This window comes from Vipera ursinii (genome assembly GCF_947247035.1).
Source record: "Vipera ursinii genome assembly, chromosome: 2".
Lineage (NCBI taxonomy): Eukaryota > Metazoa > Chordata > Lepidosauria > Squamata > Viperidae > Vipera > Vipera ursinii.
In genome coordinates, this window is record NC_139513.1 from 190,121,154 (window position 1) to 190,140,698 (window position 19,545).

Below are 19,545 nucleotides of genomic sequence, written 5' to 3' on the forward strand. Positions count from 1 at the left end.
ATAAATTCAGAATAATTTAGGATCATGCACATCTCGAGGCTTCCAGTTTTGAGCAGTCATGCAGCAGCCAAGGGATCGCGGGGCTCCGCACGCTGTGGCTGAATTCTTCCTGTTAAAGGTAAAGCTTCCCCCGCACATGCATGCTAGTCGTTTCCAACTCTAGGGGTCGGTGCTCATCTCCCTTTCAGAGCCAGCATTTGTCCGAGGACATCTCCGTGGTCATGTGGCTGGTATGACTAGATGCCAAAGGCGCACAGAACGCTGTTACCTTCCCACTGTAGTGGTTCCTATTTTTCTACTTGCATTTTTACGTGCTTTCGAACTGCTAGGTTGGCAGAAGCTGGGATGAGTAACAGGTGCTCACTCTGTTACGCAGCACTCGGGATTCGACCTGCCAAACTGCCAACCTTCTGATCGACAAGCTCAGCGTCCTAACCCACTGAGCCACCGCATCCCTGTTAGGGGACCCTAAATGGGCCTAAAGTTGCCCCGGAGAGGCAACAGTTCCCATCAACTGCAGAGAGATGGCAGTTGATCCAATCGGTCTGGGAAAAGCCCTCCAGAAACCAGCAGGAGAAAGGTTATCTTCATCCCAGAGTCCACCCCAACCTACAAGCAGACAAAGCCCAAAAGCACTATTTTAAGCTGGATTGTAAACAACATGCTTGGAACTGGGTAAGAATATTTATTCGCTTTTGGTACTGTGAATAAATATTCTTACCCAGTTCCAAGAAAACCAAGATCATGGCATCCGGCCCTCTCAATTCCTGGCAAATAGATGGGGAAGAAATGGAGGTAGTGACAGATTTTATTTTCCTGGGCTCCAAGATCACTGCAGACGAGGACTGCAACCAAGAAATTAAAAGATGCTTGCTCCTGGGGAGGAAAGCCATGGCAAATCTAGACAGCATACTAAAAAGCAGAGACATCACCCTGCCAACAAAAGTGCGTATAGTCAAGGCTATGGTCTTCCCAGTTGCAATCTATGGCTGTGAAAGTTGGACCATAAGAAAGGCTGAGTGCCAAAGAATTGAGGCCTTTGAACTATGGTGCTGGAGAAGACTCCTGCAAGTCCCTTGGACTGCAAGGCGATCAAACCGGTCAGTCCTAGAGGAGATCAACCCTGACTGCTCTTTAGAAGGCTAGATCCTGAAGTTGAAACTCAAATACTTTGGCCACCTAATGAGAAGGAAGGACTCACTGGAGAAGAGCCTAATGCTGGGAAAGATTGAGGGCAAGAGAAGGGGACAACAGAGAATGAGGTGGCTGGATGGAGTCACTGAAGCAGTAGGCATGAGCTTAAATGGACTCCAGAAGATGGTAGAGGACAGGAAGGCCTGGAGGAACGCTGTCCATGGAGTCGCGATGGGCGGCTTACAATCTAAAGCACAAATCAAACTTAACCTCACAAGAACAAAAACTCTCAGAAAATAAAAATAGAGAGGGATCAGATAAATCAGACAACTGAATATAAACCAAAAGAAAAATATTTAAAGATGAAACTCATCAACGGAAGGAATTATGACTTAACCCAGGCAGAGAAAAACTTGCAGGAAATACTGGACATGGAAAAGATAATTTTTACTTCAAGATTGCAAAATAAGTTTGAGGACAAGAAAAAAGATTCTACAAAATGGATTATAGAACTTTCAGGAGAACTATGAGAACTTGAGAGACAAAAAGTGATAAGAGAAATTAAGAGAGAAAGAAAGAAAAATTCAATGAATACAAATGGGTGAAACCTTCCTACAAAAACACTTTACTTGACGTGTCTCTTGCATTTACAACATCTACAAGACTACAGGAAGACTTTTTGGTTCAGTGCAACATACTGATTAGGAAAGAGGTTTGGCAAAAAAAGGGCTAAAGTTAGAATCAAGAAATTAGAGGATGGGATTTATTGGGATGGAATATTTAAAGATTAAACACTTGTTTGAATATGGTTAAAGAAATAGAAAAAATCTGAATATAAATGAATTTTAGTTTAAGAGGGATGGGCCCTTCAAGTAGCATAGTATTTTTTATAATATGAGAAATATAAAAATGTTGGGATGGTTAATATGAGGGAAATTGTTTAGATACTGAAGTGTAATGATACAAATGTATTTTAGCTTAAGAGGGATATGTTTTTAAAGTGGTATAGTATTTCCTTCCTTTTTTTCTCTCTTTTTAAGATAGAAAAATGTAAAACTGTTGGGACGACTTGTATGAGAAAAAAGACTTAGATACTTAAGTGTAATTAACTCTGAGAAAATCTTAACAGATAAGAATGTCTTGAACATTGAGGGGAAAACTAATCTAAATAAGAACTTTGAAAACAGGATCTATGATGAGGTAATTAATTAGAAAAGAAGCTTTATATTGATGTTATTGTTACTTGTATAAATACTAGAAAAATGTTTATATTCAATTTTTATTTATCAAAATACTAAGAAATGTACTAATTTAAGATTGGTGAAACAGAATATTATTGGAAGAAGAGAAAATCAAGGAAAGCTACTATGTGTATTAAGGAATTATAGAAATTAATTGTTATTAATTGTTTCTAAATATAAACTCAAACAACACACTGTTTACCAAATATTAAGGTTACTATGTTAAGAAAACAATAAAGTATATTTTTTAAAAAATAGGATCATGCACATCTCACTGGCTCTTTGATTAATATGCCATCCCTTAACCAGTGGTTGAACTAGTCATCAATTGCAGGTACGATATGTTCTTGGATCAAGTTCAACATTCAATCTTCTACCCATCTGTTGTGAAAATATCCCTCTGAATTCCATCCATTGGATTTTAAGTTCAACAATGCTGTTATTGAGTAAGTGCCAATAAGGTGCTTCTCTGGAGTGGGCTGTTTTAAGAGGAAAATAATCAATATACAGCATTTATTTCTTAGTCTACCTTTCCTCTAAAGAACTCAAAAGTGGTGTTCATGGTTCACTTCTTACATGATCCTCACGTTAACATCACTTTGAGATAGGTTGAGTTGAGGAAAAGGATTGTTTCTGATTCAACTAGCAAACTCCACAAACAAACTGGGATGTGGGAATTTGTCTCAGTACAATACTATAATCACTGCACTGCACCAATAGGAAAGCTCAACTGATTGCACTGAAAGCTCTGCTGAAACTTCTAAAACTTGAAAACTGGATAGAAGACATCTTTCATACCTCTTTTAAAAATGACCATCTTAACTAGAACAAAAAAGTGTCAGGAGACAGAACAATTCCAAATATAATGAAGGTAAAGTCAAGCAAAATTAAAGAGAAAAGTAATTGTAAAGTAGGAATTATGTTACTTTTTGCTTTGGCAGTGATTGTGGTTTGTTTCTTTGTATCAAAGCGGGCAATTTCACTTTCTCTTTTCTTGAGGATCCTGCAGCATCCACAAGTGATTGAAGTTTTGGATGGATCTGGACTCCATTTTCACTTCCTTCTGCATCTACTGAAAAGGAAAAGAGTTTTAAAACTATAGCATATGTCCTAGACCACTGGTCGGCAACCCACGGCTCTGGACCTGCATGCAGCTCTTTCAGCCTTCTGCAGCTCCCAGTCGACCTCTGCCATTTGCAGAGAGACAGAGAGGCACTTGCGTGTCTCTCTCTCTCTCTCTCTCTCTCTCCCTCTCTTTGTGTGTGTGTGTGTGTGTGTGTGTGTGTATGTGTGTAAAAGAGAGTGACCTCATGCTGTTCTCCAAGAAGCTGACAAGCTTATTGGGCGGGGAGGGGAGAGAGGGAGGGAAAGGGAGAGGGAGGGAGGGAGAGAGAGAGAACTCATGCACAACAGCCTCTATTTTTTAATTAAACTCTTCAATCAAGTTCCCCCCCTTGCGTGTGTGCGCATGCACATTTTTCGGCTCCCAGTGTTGTTGTTTTTCTGGGAAATGGGTCTAAGCAGCTCTTTGAGTGTTTAAAGTTGCCAACCCCTGCCCTAAACTAATTCTACAACTCGCTGAAGAAGTTAGGGTACAGTGAGAGCAAAGTTCTTTGTGACAGAGGAAGTCAAGTTTATTTGTGGTAATGCTCCTCACTTAGGAGAAAAAGAACCTGATTGGTAAAAAAAAATGTTATTTTATTTGATAACCAATTGAAGACCTGGAAGAAATGTTGATTATTTCAAGGGAAAGAGAGTGGCATCTATTTTCGGTGAGGAGAGGTAAGCCCAAAGGCACCAACTGTACTATTAAATATATTAGGTGCCAAAATTTTGCTTTTATTTTTCTATTTTTTGCTATGTCAGTAGCTCAAAAAAATCATTCTGGTCATCTCAGATCAAACTCTAAACAAAGCAATATGCCTATACATAAACAGCAGATTTTAATTTTAGGATCCAGTTAAGATACCAAAGGAATAAAAAAGGAACTTTATTATTGAGTTCCATTTTTGCAGAATAATGCAATTTTTTGAGGTTGAAGGCTTTTGAGTGGCATGCCAGAGGTTTAAGTAACAAATTAAATAGAATTAAGGCAAATACCCTCCAGTCTTGTATTTAATATTTCCCCCTTTGTGTTACATTAAAAATCTCAATTAAGTCATAACTTTTGTAGATGCATGAAGCCATTTTTAATACTTTAAGGGATGAAAGGAGGCTATGGGGCCAAAGGTGAGTTATCTGCATTTTTAAAGCTAGCTTTGGCATCTCAAAATACTGCCAATACTGATGATAGTGGATATTGTGATTTACTATATATCTCATTTTCTCCACTGTGTTACATACTTATACTATATTCACAAATAGTAATATATCTTTTATGACATTTTGAGCCTTCTATCTCTCTTCTTCCAAAGAAAGCTTTATGTGTCAGAATAAATATTTTCTGTACTCAAGAAAGTAGCTGAGGACAACAAAATATGCTGCAGATATATGCAACTTACCAATATTAAGTGGAGATCAACTAACTAGCTATAAATATATACAGTAGATGTTTTAACATGTTATAAAGTTCTATTAATAAATGCTTTTTTCAAGGAGTCCTTTGGAATGCTTTACCATTTGTAAAATGGGATGGATAGGTTTCAGCATAGGAAGAAATGGTGTTTGGAGGCAGTTCTTTGGAATGCTTACGTCTGAACAAGTCATCTCTGGCTCCTAAAACATAAATATAAATTCATCTGAGCATTTCTATTTTGCTCTTTATTTATTAAGCTAATTTATATCTGCCCAATTCAACCAGAGGTGAATCCCGGTGGCTTACAAAATTTTCAAAATCCACCATATAATAAAAACCCATTAAAAAACCCCCTATCCCTCCCCTATGACAGCAACAGCATAATCAAATCAGCCACTACGACAACTTGCCACGGCCAACTTACTGCAGCTAACTTGCCGTGGCCAACTTGCCATGGGACAACTCATCATGGCCAACTCACCACAGGACAACTTACCAGGGGACAAGAGTAACACTAATAACAAAAAAATGGTGGAATAGAATCATTAAATAAAGGATGGAAAAGGAGGGACAAAATGAAATGTGAATGACAAAAAAATAAATAATTTTAAAATTATTTTAATTAATTAAACTGAACTGTTGGCTTGTCCTGCGGCAAACTGTCCCGTGGTGAGTTTGCCACAGCGAGTTGGCTGTGGCAAGTTGTCCCATTTCACTCCTTCATAGTCCGTGGATCTGGTGAAAACTACATTTTTAGGGCCTTTTGGAAAAGCAACAGGGAGGAGACCAGCCAAACCTAGGTTCACTATTCACTCTGAAAGGTTCATACATTATTTTATAGAAAAATAGAATAGCAAATAGAATACATCAAAACAATTTTAAAAAATGACAAAGCCTGCCCTTTGGCAGATGGTTTGAAAACACGTAATGTGAAAGTTCTTAATATTTTATAAAGCTAGCTATAATGAAAGCAAATTGTTTTTATGATATCCAGAACAGATGGTCCTGTTCTTTATCATAGGACAGATTTAGTCACAAAGGGTGGAAGGGCCCCAGCCTAGTCCCTGGCTGTTTCTGAGAGCAGCAGCAGATACTCTCTGTAACTGAGGAAAATGTTATCTATGTCTTTAAAATTTCCTGTCCACTCGAAGGCATAATACGCAAGAGAAATTCTTTGGGTTTTGTGCCATCTTAACTGTAAAAAGGCAACTGATTTCATTGCTGCGTAACTCAAACTTTCCACGTTGATGGTTCCAGTAATCCAGGAACAGGATTGTGGCAACAGGACTGCTAGCCGCAGCCGGTATTGATGGGTCTGACAGGTGAAAGATTTAACGATTGCAAGGGAGTTTCTTACAATTACAGAAACATGCTTCAAAGGACATTCAAGGAATATGGTTTGTTAAGTTTTATGAAGAAAATTCATAATCTATTTTCTTGGTATATCTAATTAGTTAGAAAAAATGGGATTTTTAAGAGGAAGGCATCCAATTAATCTTACTGCCCTTATTTACTGCAGAATTTAAAATAAATAGCAGGAGGGAAAAAGTGAAAACACAGAAACTATTGCAGAGATTTCTCTCTATCGTGTTTTTTTTTAAGTATACTTGTCAAACAAGTAGTCAGCTTTTCTCAATCAAGACTGGCAGCATAGAAGCCCTTCTGAATCTGACAGACAAATGCTGCAAGGTTTTCACCAGGCCTTTGCAGGTATTACTGTGCAGAGAAGGTTTGCACCAGAGTAACCTAGTTTCTAAGCTCAGGAAAAACTGACCAAAATTATGAATTTTAGGATCAACCATTTTTTGTGTGATCTATTTATTCTGCATTATTTATTGTGCTATTAGCCAACCAGAGTGGCTGAGAGATGAGAGACCATATAAATCAAATCAATTAATAAATACCTAATTATAAGTAGATGAAAAGCTATCAGGGAGAAAGAAGTCTGACCATCTGCACATCCACTTTAGCATCCTTACAAATGTTATTAAAAACAAATTCTAAAGAAACTGAATTCTTGATTAACAATTAACGATGTTAGCAATTAGCTAGCAATTTAGTGTTCAAGATGCTATATTTATGCCACTCCTAAATACCACCTATGGTTTCATTGTGGTTTTTTAAAATATAAACTAGAATTGAAAAATTGAACTGAATAAGCTTCTTGGATGAGAAGTGAAACATTTTCAAAGAAAAAACCCAAAAAAGTCCAGTTGCCTTTTGGAAAAGCACCACTGGGACATCACCTGGATGATTGAGAATCTCTATTAGAACATTTTTTGTGTGTGAAATAACCAAATTTTTCAAGAGTTTTGTATTTTCTCATTGGATGTTAAAAGGTTCTGGACAGCGAAATAAAAAATAATAATAATTTATATTTATTGCTGACAACACTGTGCAAAATATTATTTACATGTGCTTCATCAACTACAAGAAAGCCTGCAATTGTGTTGATCATGAGAAGCTGTGGAGAGCCCTACAGGACCTGGGGGTACCAGCACATCTGGTCAAGTTGGTTAAATCAGGAAGCCATATGCGAACATCATATGGAGACACTAATTGGTTTAAGATAGAGAAAAGAGTGTGAAAAAGTTGTAATCTTTCCCCTTTCTTATTCAATCTGTATGCCAAAATGACTGTGAAGAACCTAGATCTTAAAGAATCAAAAATTGGGGTAAAGATTGGAGGTAGAAATATCAAAATTATTTGATATGCTGACAATAAAACTCTCATTTCAGAAACCAAAGAAGATCTGGAACATTTGATCAAGAAAATCAAAGAAGAAAGTGAGAATTTTGGTCATTTTCTGAACATCAAAAAGACCACTGGAAACATCAAAATTGAAACTCACAGTGAAGAGACAGAATGTATGGAAAAATTCACTTTCCTAGGGTCACGGATTGCTCAAAACAGGGAACGCATCCCAGAAATAAAATGTCAGGTTGCATCAAGTCACACAGCAGTGATGAGCATGAGCCGAATATGGAAAAGCAAGGACATCAGCCTGGCAAGCAAATGTAGGTTAATCTATTCTATTGTATTCCCCATAGCTATCTATTCCCCATAGCTTTCACAACTTTCATGATTGTGAAAGTTGGACATTAACAAAGCAAGACAAGAAGAAAATTCATTCATTTGAATTGTAATAATAGAGAAGGCTCCTGCGTATTCCTTGGATAGCAAAGGTGACTAACAAGCAAGTAATGGAGTGCATAACAGCAAATATGTCACTGGAAGGAAAAATCACAAAACTGCATTTTACTTATTTTGGTTATGTCATGAGGGAGAATTCACAGGAGAAAACAATTCTGTTTGGAAGAGTTAGAAGTAAAAGGAAACCAGACCACGAAAAAACACGGTGGTTGGATGCGATCAAACCCGACACCAGCCAGAGCATAGAAGTAGTAGTGCACAATAAGAAGATCTGGCAAGATCTGGCCCATGAAATTGCCAAAGGACAGTGTCCATACCACTGAATGAACAACATCATCGTTGTCGTTGTCATCATCATCATCATCATCATGTTTGTTTTTCAGTCCCACAATTCTGTAAAATACATCTGCAATAGCCTAAAAGCATTTTTTTCCATTCTCTTTTCTGTCAGTATGAATTACTGGTCTCTTTCCATATTACTTCTCAAGCATTTGTTATACAGTAGTGCTACCACCTTCAAAGTGTCCACCACCCAATAAATGCAGTATTACTTGCTCTCTCTCTAGCAGTTTCATTTTCAGAGGACTCTGTAAATGTATCCAACAACGGTTCCTTTGTTTCTTTGTCTGGAAAAGGAGGGAGCATTCCTGAGAGAATTTCAACATCTGGAAACTTTAAGGGGAGAAAAGAACAAAAGGATGAAGTGCACTTTCTGACAAAAAACACTGCTAAAACAAAATAAAGAACACAAACAAGAATCTCTAAAACAAATGGTTGATTTGTATATGTCAGTTATCAGTATTTGTATTGGATTTATTTTATACATTTAGAAGGACAAAAACAAATTAAGATTAACTTAATGGGCCCTACATAATATGATCTGAGATTCTTTTTCTTTTTATCTGCTGGTCCTTGACCATATTTTATTGATAAAAACTCTCCTAAAAACTGTGATGCGCTTAAGAATACTGCAAATCCATAGATCAATACCATAACATTTATTTTCATGTTAAATATACACAAAATGTCATAATTCAGCTCCTCCTCTTCCCTAGTTTTTTAAAATATTTTTATTTAAATTGTGAAGAATATTTATAAATATCCACTATGGCCTCAAACAGGGAGTCCCCAGACATAAGAAAGCATTTAGCTTAAATTTAAGCTAAAATACAGCTAAAATAAAAATCAAACACTAAAATGATCCAGTGCTATTTAAAGGCAATAGAGAAAAAATGCTTTTACTTGAAATCTAAGACCATAGCCCAGGAGACCAGGACAGATAGCAATTTTGTGCTCCACTTTTTAAATATATAACATTTTTTAAACTCAAAAATATTTGATAGTAGAGTTCTTCTGTTGTAGCTGGCCTACAACTCTTTGAGATATTCTGGACCATTTTGTAAGTCAATGGTTAAATCACCAAAACTCAAATCCAACTTTTGGTGACTTAATCCTTTAAAGAAAGGTTTCTTTGAACTAATCTAACCTGACCCATCGTCCACAATATGCTCACCTCTTTTTGAAGAAATTCCATTCCAAATTCAGACTTGAAATAGGGAGGGATCATTTTGTACCTCAGCCTCATAAGACAATTCTTTCCGTCCTCAATTTCCTGCCTGAAATTTTTTTAAATGGGAGTAAAGGAGAAATATATATATAGTAATATAATGGTACCACATTATTTTATAATTTATTCCAGTGATTATTTATGCATACTATTGGTTTTTAAAAAGACAATTGAGATGTGTTTATAGGTCTTTATTATTTTCTCAATTTTGCTAAAATTAATAAATAAAGGATTACTGAATTAAGCCTTATGCATGCATATACTGTAGATTTGTAAACTTTATTCTGTTTATATAATAGTTACTTTTTATATTCTAGAAGTTATTTTTTCCACTCTGGAAGACAGTAAGTTTTAAAAAAACTGATTCACAAAAAGTTGAGGGATTGGCAAACTGTTTTCATTTTTTATGTGTAATTCTCTTGCTCACTTATAGAAAAATAATTTTGATATACTTTTTTTCTGGCAGTACATTACTGAAAATTAAATGAAAAAAATCATTTCACAGATCATAAAAGGGCCACAGTTCCCCAACCCTGTTTTATAGAATACAGAAAAGCAGGAGAAGCGAGGTACAGGGAGTGAGAAGGGTTCCAGGATGCAACTGAAGAATTAAAGCCCTTCTGTTCTCTCATTAGTACTACTTATTTTTATTTTGATATGTCACTGATTCTATACAAATTACTAACAAGTCCTATCATTTGTGTATGTGTGTATGCACATACAGAGAAAAAATTTATGCAAGCTCAAAGGCCTTTATTGGTTCTCTCCAAGAGCATGCTCACATAATAAAAATATAAACCGGCTTACAATGTTAACTTTTAAGAGGTCTTGGAAATATCATATTAAGTACATAGCAAAAGGAGTGGGAATTCTTCCATTAGGGAAGCTAGTAGTAATTTGTGAGATAATTTACACAATAGAAAATAAAGGAAAGGAGATGAAAATAGTAAGAAGAATACATGAAACAATATTAAAAAAAAACAGGTTACTTAAAAAATTTCCTATATTTATCCTGGAGAAGGGGATATGGAGAATAGAATTGTTGGTTCAAATAGGTAGTAAATTTTCATTTGTTAGAGATATTATAGGAAATCTTGCATGGTCATCTTACAAGGAGTTTATAGCAATATCCTATAAAAAACAGCATGAAGTAGGACATTGGCAAGATTATTTTGAAGTTGATATCCAGTTCTGATTCTCTCTTCCCAAATCGTTGCTGAGCACCGTGGAATTCTGTTCAGAGTTATTCCTAATAGTACTTAAATGATAAACAGGTTCCAGAAATTTATACTAAAAAATAACTGTCTAATTCAAAATCTTCAGACTTTAGAAAACTCCCCCCCGCTTCGGTTTATGGCTTCTAAATCATATCCTAAAACTAAAAAACCATTACCTGGTCTCTGCTAATTTGCTCTGCCAGGCAGAAATCTTCACGGGCTCATCATGGCTGCATAAAGGAAAATGAAACCTTTCATAAAATTCATAGTCATTTAGACAGCATTCCATTTGATTTTAAATATGACATGGCATATGGCTCTATTTCATATGGTAAAATCATATGTTTCTATTTCAAGGCACCTGGAGTAATCTCATTTCAGCAACACTAAAAAGAGTTAGATGGTTAGCTTCCTTAGATATCCCATTATAACTTTTATCCTATTGTGACTCTATAGCACCATATTATGGTGATGTATCATGTTTTTACCTTAATCTAATATTTTATCTTGTATACTGTAAATGCAGCTCCATCTCCATGAATGGTGGTCGAACGTGCTCACTGCTCATGCAAGTGGAGCTCTGTGCACAGGCACATTCATCCACCACTTCTGTGACCCAGTTCCAAACAGAGCACGGCCCACTACCAGGCCATGGCCTGCAGGTTGGAAGCCCTTGCTTTAGAATAACTTCTGAAAGCTGGTGATGGGATGGAGTCGAAAAGAAAATCTTGCTACACTAACAGATATCCTCTATCACAATATTGGGTTCCACCAAATATGAAATTTAATAAAATAAACTGTTAGTGAAAGAGCAAACAATACCTGAAATAACGGTGTTACCTTCAAATCTAATGCCTACTCTAAAGGGTAGTTCACTTGCTCAATATCTATTAAACAATGTATGAGGTACAAATAAATGTACATGTTATAATTTTTCATTTCTGCTAAAGGAACAGGCATATAGAGGCACTTAGCTAAGGTATTTTTAGGAAAGGAGATATGGTAAGCTGGAGGAATACAAACTACTGACTTAAAGCATATGTTTAGAATAATGCACACTATTGCAGAATAGCATATAGCTTATGAATAACTATTATTCATTTACATAAGGTTTATTCTTTATAAAAACTAGCTCTAGTAGTTATGCAGGTAGTTGCTTTAGTCTGGCAAGATTAATGTCAGACCCAATCAAGAATGACATGTGAAGTTACTTCTGAGTAGTCTTTTTTATTTTGTTCACCTATAGACAGAAATCTTGGCAGACTAAAACAACTACCAGCATAACTATTAGATACACTGTGAATTGCTGGGGTGAGTCCGCCTTCACCCTCTTGATTCCAAGCTCTGCTGTCTGCTCTCTTGGAAAGAACCCTCCCTCCTGTGACTCTGCACTGCATTCCACCACACATATCCAAGCATGCAATAATAAGAAAAGCATTGCTATAACTTTTGGAAAAGTTTCTTGCACCAAATTCTCTTACCTCATCTTCATCATTTTCCAATATTCTTCCGTTTGCTTTGAGAATACTTCCCGTGGTGAACCTGGCACCTGTGAAATCATTGCCTGCTCATACAGTACAGAAACTGGAGCTGCAAATTCATGGGGAAAAATAAGAAAAACCAATCTTACATTTGTTGCCATTTTTTCACTTAAAGTCTGCATTCATTGCTTTTACTGAATAGGGTTGGATCTATCCCATCCATTTCCAAAACGGAATGGGACATCTCAGTCCTGCCATCTTGCTATGGCCATGTCGCCAGGGGCATCTCTGCACTGCCATCTCAGCGCAGGACAAATCGCCATAGGAAACTCACAGTGGGGTAACTTGATGAGCCTCCCACGGCAGCTCCCTTCGCGGGTGTGTGAGTGCTGGAAAGTGAGGCAAGGAAACCTTTGGAGAAGGGAGGTGAACCTCCCCCCCTCATGAAAAGCAAGCTAAGTAGGAGTCACTGACAGTCACCAGACAGCTGTCACCATCCCTGCTTGCCCCTCTCCCCACCTGGGAGCCATCAGGATCCAGCGCAGCATGTCAAGAAGTCCAGAATAGCAAGACTGGCACAGAGAGACAATCCAGTGAGGACCCACAGGAAATAAGGAACGGGCGGGATGTGCTTCTTGTGCATGGCAATATCAAGGCAGGCGGGACATGTTCTTGCATGCGGGCAGCGCAATACTGAGATTGACACAGACGCCATCCTCCCACGAGGAAAAAGGAATGGGTGGGACATGCCTCTTATATGTGGGCAGTGCAGCACTGAGACTGGCACAGAGAACACCCTCCTATGAGGGCCCGTGGGGAAAAAGGAACCGACGAATGTGGCCCAGAGGGAAGGCCTCCTGAGTAGGTGATTAGCAGGCAGGACATGAAGGGAGGTGCTGCGGAGGGTGCGTGTCAACTTGTCCCATGGCAAGTTTTCCATGGCAATTAGTTCTATGCCAAAGTGTTGGCATGTCCGTGGCAAGGTGGCAGTGCCAAGATTCATAGCTCCTTCACAAAACAATATGTTCACGGGTATTTTGCTGTACAAAGAAGTTCCAATCAGGATCTGAGTATCAATGGCCTCCAGACAGTCATTGTTTCTCAAACAGGGAATATATAGGAATCATTGATCATTTTCCATATGAACATCTTTATTCAATTCTTGCTATCTAAATACTGCTAAAGTTCTCATTCCTATACCTTTACGTAGGAGGAAGAGTGCAACAATTTTTGAATCAAGGTACCTCAAACAGATTAACTTATAGAATGCATCCAAAATCTGGGACCAATGACTCCCGTGGAAATACAATTTAGCAAATTTTATAAAACATTTTATGACATAAACATTATCATAAAACAGTTTAGTACATAACGTTAGGCATATGGTGTTAGCCTACAATGTTGGGTTGAAAATATATTAACCATAATGCTATGTCTTTAAGATGCTAATTGGCCAATGGGTGTGTAAGTGTTCTCATGGCCATAAGAGGAAGCTAGGAACGTAGCTTCTCTCTCTCTCTGAATTCACTGATCTCTACTGTTACTGTTTTTGCTCTGCTGTTGGTTTACTACTGTTGTAACCTGAACTGTGTATTGACCTCTGGACCGGTAAGAAGACTTTGTAGTTTGGACTGTTGCTATTGTTTATAATCTGGACTGTTTATTTTTGACTGTGCATTTTTGTTCTTACACCACCTCAAAAGTAAACTACTTTTTGTTTTTATAACTCAGTGTATTCTTGTGTGACTTTTACTGCTCTCAGTACCCTTCCTTGTCTGTGCAACTCTTTGGTAGCACAAGGAGACCCTGCACAATAAATTCATTAACACAGGTTATGGGCCCAGGCCTGTACTGAGAGTTAGTACACACAGTATCCTAGCTGAGTTTGTGTTAGCTATTTGGTGTAAAATGGCACAAGAACTGTTGTCAGGCATCTCCTGGATAACCCGGTTGGATGGGACAAACTATGTTTCCTGGTCCACGAAATGCTGCTTGCTTTTTCGCAAGGAAGGACTATGGACTGTTGTAAATAACCCACCAGATACTACTGCTTGGGATCCAGATGATGAAGAGGATGTAAAGAAGTTAGACGACTTTAAACAAAGCAATGAGAAAGCTCTTTGCATTATTGGACTAACACTGAATGACCAGCAGCTTGTCCATATTCGTGGTGAGGAGTCTGCTGCTAGGTGTTGGGGCGTTTTGCGAAGGCTTTATGTTCGAGACAGTGTGGGTGCACATATACACCTTACACGTAAGCTGTTTAGGGCTCGTCTGCAGAAGAATGGAGATATGCTGACCCATTTAAACTACATAAAGGCAACTTTTCAAGAGCTTCATGAAAAGGAGCTGATTTTTTCAGAGTTGCATCAGGTCTACATTATTTTGTCATCTTTGGATGAGAGTTATGATGGGTATGTTTCTTCTTTGGAAGTCCTGACCAGAGAGGAACTGACTTTGACTAACATTACTGGGAGACTGCTGGAAGAGTCCAGAAGGAGGCATGACAGAGACCAGCTGAGAGAGACACAGCTACAAGAGGAGCAGCCATTTACTACTGCTTACAATGTCAAGAAATGTTATTCTTGTGGGGCTAAAGGGCATATAGCCAAATTCTGTAGGAAGGGTAGAAAACAGAATGTGAATAGCAGTGAGAAGGCTAAGAAGGGCATTGGTTTGGCTATTTCTGATGAACCAACATCCATAAATAATGAATTGTGGGTTGTTGATAGTGGGGCTTCACAATGCAATTACTAAAGAGAAAAAGAGGTTTATTAATATGAAAAACAGCAACCAATATGTTTCACTAGCCAACGGTTGGAAGATGAAAGCCTCTGGTGAAGGTAATTCCTATTGTCCATGCATTAATGAACAGTTACCTATGTTATATATACCTAAGCTAAGATTCAACCTGTTATCTGTAAGGGAATTGGTTAAAGTTGGGTTTGTGGTAACATTCAGAGGGGAGCAATGCACTATTGAGAGGAATGGAACCTGTGTAACTGCAAATTTGAAAAATGGCTTATTCTTTCTCACAAGTAACCAGTTTAGTACAGTTAAAGCTAACTCGATATGTGAGAACAAGAAGCCACATGATGAATGTATACATTTATTGCATAGGCGGTTAGGGCATGTAAACTTTAACTCACTACGTAAAACAGTTGAATTAGTAGACGGAATTAAACTGAAGCCATGTAGTAAGTATTTGAATTGCAATGCCTGTAATCAGGAAAAGAGTAAGGCAACTCCTGCAAACAGGTTAAACAGCTTCAAGACAACTGTACCTTTGGAAGTTGTGTTTGCTGATTTAATTGGACCCATGAAACCAAGTTTAGGAGGGTCATGTTATATTTTAAGTATATTGAACCACTACTCTCATTATGGTTTTTGTTATCTGCTTAAGTCAAAGGCAGACACTTTCCAACAATTTGCAAACTGGCTGAAGTTTGTGGAGAGAAAAACAAAGAGAAAGGTTCAGTGCATAATTACTGATAATGGCACTGAATTTATAAACAAGCGTTTTGTTGATATGTTAGAATCTGCTGGCATTGAGCATAAACGTTCAGCCCCTTATAGGCCTCAACATAATTCATTTGTTGAAAGACGTGGGCAAACGTTACAAGCCATGATGAGAACCATGTTAAAAGATTCTGGCTTAACAGATAGACTGTGGGGGGAGGCAGCAAAATGTGCAAACCATGTTCTGAATATAGTTGTTAATACTTCTACTGGTAAAATACCATACACTATATGGCATGGTAGAAGACCAAACCTTGATTATCTGCACACGTTTGGCACCCCAGCTTGGGTCCACATTCCTGCACAACTCAGGAGTAAAGGCCAACATAGGGCTAGGCAATTATACTTCGTAGGTTACGAAGCTAACCATAGTGTTCAGAACCAGCCCTCTTCTAACAAACCCCTTATCAGAAAGAAGAGACTGGAGAGCGTCCAAGGCTAAAAGGCTTCTGCCAAGATTTAATTACGCAGTTAACAAAAACACTAGAGCTTGTCTTCTCAAGCGGAAAAGTTGCTTTCAGCAACCAGCCCCTCCCCAAACACTCCTTTTATAGAGAGCTCAGGGCGTGGTCTCCCTGTGCCTCCTCCCGAGGAGTCCCATAGCCTTTCTTTGTTTGTTCCTGCTCGACTGCCTCCTGCGTCGGGCGTCCTTGAACAGGGCCAGCTGTGGGTCATCATCCTCCGCACTCTCGGGCTCACGCAGCTGAGAAGAGGTCCCCGGCTGAGGACTCTGCAAAGCCTCCAAACCATCATCAGCCGGTTCGTCTCCCTCCTCCCCCTCATCTGAGTCCTCCGATACGTCGGAGCCGGCTGTCGGACCCACAGGCTGGCCCTGAGTCACAACACTATCCCGCACCGCAGGGCCCTTCCCCCGGGTCTGCCGATCCGGATGCGGTCGGGATGGGAACTGTTCGTGAAAAGCAGTCACCAACGCAGGGGCATGAACGGCGGTCGCGTCTTCCCATGTGAAGTCCTCCGGCCCGTACCCTTTCCACTCGATCAGGTACTGGAAGCGACCTTTCAGCCAGCGGGAATCCCTGATGCTGGCGACCTCGTACTCGGGGGTGCTGCCTCCATCACGAGTTCCTGATGGGGGAGGTTCCGCTTGGCGAAGTGGACAGGCCGGTTGTTCGGGGACCAGCAAGGACCGATGGAAGACGGGGTGCACACGCAGGGAACGTGGCAGAGTTAAACGATAGGTGACCGGATTGATGACGGCCTCGACTGGGAACGGTCCAAGGTAACGGTGGTCCAGCTTCCTCGCCGGCCGAGTGGATGGTAGGTTCCTGGTGGACAGCCAGACCCGATCCCCCACCGATAGTGGAGGCGTATCCCTTCTCGACCGATCGGCGAACCTCTTGTAGTCGGCCTTGGCCTTCTCCAGCTGCCGTCGCACCAACCGATGGATCGCCTGTAACTCCGTCATAAATTCGTTCGCTGCCGGCTCCGATGAGTCCACGGGAGAAAGGGGGAAAAACCGGGGGTGATAACCCACGTTGGCCAAGAACGGTGTCATCTGCGTGGAGGTGTGCTGCGAGTTGTTAAAGGCAAACTCGGCTATGGCCAAATAGTCCACCCAATTGTCCTGCTGCAGGTTAACGTAGCAGCGCAGATACTGCTCTAAGATGCCGATGACCTTCTCGGTACCCCCGTCGGTTTGTGGATGATGCGCGGACGAGAGGCAAACCTTAATGTCCAACGCCCGCATCAACTCCTGCCAGAAGCGGGCTGTAAACTGGGCCCCCCTATCGGAGACGACTCTATCGGGAAGGCCGTGCAGCCGGAACACCTGTTGGATGAACATGCGACTAGTGGCGCGAGCTGACGGTAAGCCGCGACAAGGGATGAAGTGCGCCATCTTGGTCAGCATGTCCACCACCACAAACACTGTCGTGAAGCCGGAGGATGGGGGTAGATCCGTCAGAAAGTCCATGGACACAGCCCCCCAGGGTCTCTTGGGTGTTGGCAAGGGCTGCAGTAAACCAGGCGGGGCCCCTGTCGCTGACTTGGCCTGCCTGCAAGGAATGCAGGAGGTGACATAAGACTGGACATCATGTCGGACTCGGGGCCACCAAAAAGTACGGGAGACCAAGTTCAGAGTCTTGAACAGGCCAAAATGCCCCGCAGCCGGGTTATCATGACACTGGCTGAGGACGAGTCCCCTGAGTGGCCCTCCTGGAACATAGAGCCGGTCACGATAATACAGGAGTCCATCCGCGACCGACCAAGGCGAATCTGTCCCCACCTCTTCCTTCCGCTGAGCCACCCACGCCTCCTGCTGCTGCGCCTCCCGGATCCGAGCCCGTATATCCACCGGCTCCCGCACCGCAGCAAAAGACTCGACGGGGATCACTGTCCTGGGCGGAAGCTTGTCTTCCGCTCGGGTGTATTCGGGCTTTCTGGACAGAGCATCCGCTCTCTGGTTGTGCCCGCTTGGTATGTACCGCACCCGGAAGTCAAACCTCGCGAAGAAGAGGGACCACCGGATCTGGCGTTGATTCAAATTCCGAGCGGTCTGCAGGCTTTCCAGATTCTTGTGGTCCGTCCGGACCTCGATCTGATGCCGCGCCCCCTCCAGATGATGCCTCCAAGCCTCGAATGCCGCCTTGATGGCCAGCAGCTCCTTCTCCCAGATGGTATAGTTGCGCTCCGAGGGGTTCAATTTCCGAGAGTGATACGCGCAAGGGAAAAGGGTACCGCTGGGCGTCGTCGCCTGGAGTAACACGGCCCCAATGGCAATGTCGGAGGCGTCCGCCTCCACGACAAACGGCCATTGCGGGTCGGGATGTTTCAAGATGGGCTCCTTCATGAAGGCGTCCTTCAAAGCCTGGAACGCCTGTTGTTCGGGGGCGTTCCACTGGAACCGAGTCTTCTTCTGCAGGAGCCGGGTGAGGGGGGCTGTCAAGGCAGCAAAGCCAGGGATGAATGTCCGATAGTAGTTGGCAAATCCAAGGAGTCGCTGAACGTCCTTCACGCGACGCGGGGGTTGCCAACTCTGCAACGACTCGACTTTACTCGGCTCCATGGCGATGCCCTCAGGAGAAATGCGGTGACCCAGGAAATCGATGGTCACCTGGTAGAACTGGCACTTCTCCAACTTGGCAAACAGCCGATGTTCCTGGAGGCGCTGCAGGACCTGACGGAGATGCTGATGATGCGCTTCACGCGACGGGGAGTAAATCAGGATGTCGTCCAGGTAAATCACGACAAACTGGTCCAACAGATCCCGAAAGATATCGTTCATAAAATGCTGAAACACAGCGGGGGCGTTGGTCAAGCCAAACGGCATCACCGTGTACTCGAAATGTCCATAGCGAGTACCAAACGCCGTCTTCCACTCATCACCCGGCCGAACCCTGACGAGGTTGTAAGCTCCACGCAGGTCCAGTTTCGTGAAGATCTTAGCCTCCCGGAGTCGGTCCAAGAGCTCGGGGATGAGGGGCAGCGGGTAGCGGTTACGCACCGTGATGGCGTTGAGTTTCCGGTAGTCACAGCAAAGCCGTAACTCGCCCGACTTCTTTTTGACGAAGAGCACGGGCGCAGACACTGGCGAGGACGAGGGCCGGATGAAACCACGAGCCAAATTCTTTGTCAGGAAGTCCCGCAATGCAGCCAACTCGGGCTCCGACATGGAGTACAAACGCCCCACTGGGAGAGGCGCATCAGGGACTAGGTCAATGGAGCAGTCGTAGGGCCTGTGCGGGGGTAATTGGTCCGC

General features: G+C 41.3%; 1 protein-coding gene across 1 annotated transcript in view; it reads right to left on the bottom strand.

Annotated features, from left to right (window-relative positions):
- SPAG17 (sperm associated antigen 17) overlaps window positions 1-19,545 on the bottom strand; it is a gene marked incomplete at its 5' end in the record, with an annotated part of 124,780 nt that overhangs the window by 7,432 nt on the left and 97,803 nt on the right. The window contains 6 exons of the mRNA XM_083353470.1: window positions 3,302-3,447; window positions 5,067-5,090; window positions 8,276-8,459; window positions 9,557-9,659; window positions 11,004-11,057; window positions 12,309-12,417. Coding sequence (XP_083209596.1) covers window positions 3,302-3,447; window positions 5,067-5,090; window positions 8,276-8,459; window positions 9,557-9,659; window positions 11,004-11,057; window positions 12,309-12,417 — 620 coding nt within the window. The remainder of the gene's footprint in view (window positions 1-3,301; window positions 3,448-5,066; window positions 5,091-8,275; window positions 8,460-9,556; window positions 9,660-11,003; window positions 11,058-12,308; window positions 12,418-19,545) is intronic.